General features: G+C 45.7%; 1 protein-coding gene across 1 annotated transcript in view; it reads right to left on the reverse strand.

The window, feature by feature from the left end:
• LGALS8 (galectin 8) overlaps window positions 1-5,503 on the reverse strand; it is a 28,206-nt gene extending 22,703 nt beyond the window's left edge. The window contains exons 1-3 of the mRNA XM_040429576.1: window positions 5,348-5,503; window positions 1,461-1,518; window positions 464-552 (exon numbers count right to left, since the gene is read on the reverse strand). Coding sequence (XP_040285510.1) covers window positions 464-552; window positions 1,461-1,499 — 128 coding nt within the window. The 5' untranslated portion in view covers window positions 1,500-1,518; window positions 5,348-5,503. The remainder of the gene's footprint in view (window positions 1-463; window positions 553-1,460; window positions 1,519-5,347) is intronic.
• Between the last annotated feature and the right edge of the window lie 497 nt (window positions 5,504-6,000).

A 6,000-nucleotide genomic window follows, 5' to 3' on the forward strand; every position in this document is an offset into this window, starting at 1 on the left:
CGGATAGCCGGCACTGGCGCAGCTCAACCCCGGGAAAACAGAGAGGTCTTTGCGACTCTGTTGTCCCTGTTGAAAAAAGGAAAAAAGTTGAAAATAATAAATAGAGAAAAAATAAAATCTTTAGCACAGACAGCTCTGCAGTGCAGAGAGTGTCTTGCCTCCTTGACACTAAGCAAAAAACTGGTAGTCGCTCGCTCCAGGCTGAGGGTATAGCTGCTGGAGGAGGGGCTTAACAGTCTTTCACTTAGTGTCACGCCTCCTATGGAGATGAGCTATACCCAAGGTTTCCTGTGTCCCCCAAGGAATTGGGCGAGAAAATACTGTTGTGTGCATGAGGCCTTTGTCTGTGTGAGTGATCCAGGCCGCCTGCTATTGAGCATGGAACAAGCAACCTACACAACGCAGTAACAATAAAAATAAATGCAAGTACTTGAGCTATAAAATGATTTTCGAAGATTATTACCTGTCTGCATCATGAGCTACAGAACCATGGATCACTACCATGGCTCCTGGTTCCAAACGTTTAAAGATTGTGCCAACATATGGGATGATCTGTAAAAAAGCATAAAATAAGAACTTCAGACAAGCTTTTCTCTCTACTACTTCTCAGTGTACTTAGAATGAACGTGACAAAAACATCTAATCGTGGAAAAATCCCTTTAATACTGTGTGATCGGAGGGAGACTAGGGTACCTAGTAAGAAGGTTCAGCGACACTTGCTAGGGCACAGTGGGCTCTTCACTACACAATGCCATAGTTAAGGGGCTGTGGTGCCTTCTTACTCCAATAATCGGCTGGGAGTGAAATCCTACGGTGGGGGAGGAGCTGCTATAAATTACTGTGGGGCCATTGCTGCAACCACCAAGGGGAGCTCTACTGTGCCGACTGAGGGGCAAAACCAGCCAGGCTTGAATGTTCCTGCATCAAGTTGCAGGGCTGGTTGACTGATCTCGTATATGAAAATGAACAGAGAGGTGAGCCCGCATGTTCAGGGCTCTCTCCGTTCACTTATATCAGTATCACAAAAACAGTTGACCCGCATCTATCATACATCTATGACATCCCAAATACTGGAATACCCCTTTAAAGGAGTTATCCCGTCACGACAACTTCTGTCCACATACTCCATGTATGACTAAATGTAACTTCCCCATGAAGTAAAAAGCCAGACTCGTGGTGACTGGCCACTTAAAAAGGAACCCGCCAGGAGCTTCATGCTGCTGGACTATGGGCGGCCTGAAATCCTAACAGGCTCCCTTGGCTGCCACCAACTATGGGGGTCATTTATTAAGACTTAATAAGCCTCCGCACGGGCGGTGGAGCAGTCGAAGTTACTCAGAGGCGCCGGCATCTACATCCAGCGCTGGTCTAAATGTAAGAGGCAACCCCTTTATAACTACGGCCATACGATAAAAAAAAAGAACATTATTTTTTGGTTTGGCATCAAAAGCAGTCATTACCGGATCCAATATGGTCTGATCAAGTCCATCACCAGACATGACTTTCCGTTAATAAGAGCTATAAAAAGAAAATAATAATATAATAAATGTGGAGCATTATAACAAGTTAGCATTTTCTAATTATCAATCATTTATTTATTTCCTCTTTTATGGGAAAAGAACAAACTTCATGCAGACGTTGGTTGGTTGGATCGGGGCGATGGAGTCGGTAAGTCATAGCTCTGGTTCCTACTGCCAGGATCGGAGAAAAATACAATCCTGGCAGTTTACATGTCGCAGTCCATAGTGGCTACACAGGGGGTGGGAGCTCCCTCTGTAAACCCCCCACAACACAACTGTTTGGGGGTGGGGGGCGGGGGCATGGTTGCTATGGTGTCCAGAGGGACTTAACAATGCTAGCACTGATACCAATATATGAGCCCTTTTATTCTAGTTGCAGCATGACATATAGCATGGGTTAAACCACTAAGCAGCTAGCACGAGTAAAGGAGCATTCACACGACCGTATGTATCCATGTGCCGTCCGTGTTGCATCAGTTTTTTTTGTGGACCTATTAAAACAATGCCTGTCCTTATCCACAAAATGGACAAGAATAGGACATGTTCTATCTCTTTTGCGGGACTGCAGAACGGATATACGGATGCGGACAGCACGCGGTGTACTATCATATTTTTTATTTTTTTTTGCGAACCGATAGAAATGAATGGGTCCGTGTGCAATCTGCCAAAAATGCGGATTGGATGCGGACCAAAAACACGGTCGTGTGAATGGGGGGGGGGGGGGCCTTAATAAAGGGTGCTTACAATGCTGTGTAATTACTACACCAAAAAAATAAATAAAAAACACTCTAGGATTTGTGCTGTGCAGAGTCATTTTTAGGAAAATGGTGGTCTGAGATCACAGGCTTCACCGAATGTACCTCTGCCGTGTCTTAAGATCCTTCTCAATGATGGGAGGACAGGACAATGGGAACTGACTATCATAAAACACTGCGAGCCGTGGTCTGTCTGGAGACGTGTCCGGCACACGGACCATGTTTACCGGACCAGCACGGTGGTGGGAATCAGGGGAACGATCTTCCTGTGCGGTAGGATGGACAGTGCCTGGCCTGATCACATTATAGTTAATGGGGGTGATTTACTTACAGCGCTACGCCCAGTTTTTGGCGTAAAAACACAACAATATTTTGTTGTACAGGTGTTTTCACGCTGTCCTCACCACTAGGGAGTGGCTGCTGCACATTCACAAACATTTACGTCATTTTCAAGCATAAAAGTTGTCAAAAAACGATTCCACTTTCACACTTGCGTTGTCAATTTCGGTATGGAGGTCGGGCAGAGGCTCTCAATAACGGAATTAAACGGATCCGTTTTGATTTTGCACATCAGGATGCATCCGTTCCGTTAGGATGCGGTTGTGTGAAATCAAAACAGAAAAAAATGGATCCTTCACTAAATACATTAACAGTCAACGTATTGTATTATGTTATAATATGTATTTATTGTTTAATAAAAACGATTTGATTCAAAAAAAAAATACATTAACAGTATTGGGTGATGGCTCCTAAAAAAAAAACGGATCCGTCACCATTGACTTACATTGTTTTCAGTGACGGATCCGTTTTTATGTCCGGTCACAAAACGGAATGATGCCGGAATGGATGACATCCTGAACGAATCTCTTTCCATTCAGAATACACGAGGACTAATCGGAAACTGTTTTTTTTCCACTACTGAGATCCTCTGCCGGATCTTAATACCGGAAAACAACAACGCAAGTGTGAAACAGGCCTTAGGGAATGCAGTAGTGGAGCACGCTGCCGGAGAATGCACCTGATTTATGATGAGGCCTGTGCCTTCTCATAAACTAGGCACATATTAGTCTTTATCAAAGACTGGCGTAAAAAGCCCGTCTTTGATCAGTGACCCCCAATGAGTCAATGCACGTCAGTGATTTGCTGCATGGATGATCGGTCAGGGCAGAGAAAAGCGTGCAGCATGCACCATCCAGACCCAATGTTTCTGCAAAACACGTTCAGTCAAGTGAACCAGCCTGAAAGAAAAGCAGCAGACGGACGCCATCCGAGTACGGTCCATTTAAAAACGTATCCGTGTCGACCGGCCAGAACACTGTTCGTCTGAATAGGGTCTTGCAGACGAGCGTGTCCGGATTAGGCCCGGATGCGTTGTGAATGCGTTCCGTGAAAAATGCACGATTTCGCAAACAAAGTCATTCAGTTTTGCCTGCGATCGCGTTCAGTTTTTATCGCGCGGGTGCAATGCGATTTAATGCGTTTTGCATGCGGATGATAAAAAACTGAATGTTTACAAACAACATCTCTTAGCAACCATCCGTGAAAACCAACGCACATGTACACACTGAAATGAATGGGTCCGGATTCCGTGCGGGCGCAATGCGTTCGCATCACGCATTGCACCCGCGCGGAATACTCGCTCGTGTGAAAGGGGCCTTAGGGTACGGACAGAGGGCGGACTTTGCCACGATTCTGCCCCCGCTTTTATCCTATGCACTGAAAGATGTGAAATCTGCAGCATCATTTGACTTACTGTGGGTTCGGAAATCCAAGTCACAATTTACGCTGCAGATTTTTTTGCTTTGTGCAGAGGTTTCTATGCTGGTACCGTACAACGCTGCGGATCCGTATCCAGCCCGTGCGGACCAACTATCAAGCAGTTTTCTAAATCACAGAAAGATTGCAAGGCTACCCCATGACCTTCTGTCAGAGAACACGTGTCCCCTCTCCTGACATGTCTGTTTTAGTAACTACGTGCATTCACCATGTTAGTAAACATTCTGGATCGTCTACCCTTATGACTCTGTGTTGTGCCATTCCTTTATTATTCCTTCTAGAAGTTATGAATGAACTGCTAGTAGCTTAAAGGGGTTGTCTCATCATGGACAATGGGGGCATATCGCTAGGATATGCCCCCATTGTCTTATAGGTACGGGTCCCACCTCTGGGACCTGCACCTATATAGAGAACAGAGGCCCGCAAGTGAAGGAGGGCGCACTGCGCATGCACAGCCGCCCGCCCTCCATGCATGCGTAGTATGCTCCCATTCACTTCTATGGGGAGCCAGCTTGGTGGCGGCCAGACCGGAGTCCTCCAGCCACCACCTTGCGGGGCTCCGTTCTCGATATAGGTACGGGTCCCAGCGGTGGGGTAAGACATTGGGGGCATATCCTAGCGATATGCCCCCATTGTCCATAATGAGACAACCCCTTTAACAATGAAGGTAGACGGGCCTTACCAGTTGGAAAGGTGTCCCCGCACAGTCTGACACAGGCAGGAATGAGTGGATCATGTCAGACTGTTCTGAGACAATCCCCCAACGGGTAACCTCCATCTGGACCATCAATACAAACTGCTAGCAATTCATTCATAACTTCTAGCAGGAATAATAAAGGAATGGCAGGACATAGAGCCATAAGAATAGAGGCTGCAGAATTGTTATTGGGAATTCAAACAGTTGCTAAAACAGACATGTCAGGAGAGGTTACAGGTCCTCCTATCCTCAGGATAGGGAGGATTGTGATATCAGGCTATGGTGGACAAGCCCTTTAATCAGGGAGGGTCTGACTGTCTTGACCCCAACAACAGAGGAGCCGAATTCTGCTGGTTTCGCATTTGGCAAGATGTGGGTGACAGATCCTTCTTGCATTGCTATGAACCAGTCATGCCTGGATGTCACTGCTTAAGAACTGCAGGCTATTTTTTTTTTTTTTAACACATTATTTCCTGGCTGGGAGCACAAGCACTACATTAGGCATCTATTCACACCTCATAGCGTTATTTTACACTATCTAGTTGCAATACGTGAGGTACACATAACTATGGGGACATAATACAGAGCACAATACCGACCCCCTCAGTCTTCACCGTGCGGTCCAAGCCAAAAGCTCGCAGTTTCCGTGTCCTGCCGCAGTCATGAAGGGGAGAACCGTGTACCGCCCATTACTGAGCGTCTGATTATCTTTTTCTCTGCGTCATTTAACTAGTTGTATTTTTTTTTTTCTCTTGGCAGTATTAGTACAGGTCACTCACTGTCTTCTCTCCTAAAAAAAAAAACTTGTCTCCACCTCAGGGGACGGAGGATCAGTAAAGTGGCCATGTTTATGGAGACCACTCGCCATTGTTTTCAATACGACGAGCTCCAAGAAAATGGCTGCTAGTAGAGGGACACGGTTTTTGTTCGCATGTCAACAACAGAGTGACGAAAGCCTGGAAACTCCCCGCACGTCTCTGGGTCACCTGACCTATGTGAAATCGAAACTTGTCGTGATAGTGTTTGTGTGGGGTTTAGACAATTGTGTGGTAATTACACAACATTTCAGGTCTCTGTCTAAATACACTTGTATATGTCCTCCATGAGAATAAACGATTACCAAATAATAACTACATGTGTGTCTGACCTTTTTTTTCAAACTTTTTCTATGTTTTTCAGGGGCATGATGCGTTGCAAATGCGTATTTTCCCAAAAATGTTGATGTCCCCATTGACTATAATGGGGCCGGAGG

Source organism: Bufo bufo, chromosome 4 (assembly GCF_905171765.1).
Source record: "Bufo bufo chromosome 4, aBufBuf1.1, whole genome shotgun sequence".
Taxonomy (NCBI): domain Eukaryota; kingdom Metazoa; phylum Chordata; class Amphibia; order Anura; family Bufonidae; genus Bufo; species Bufo bufo.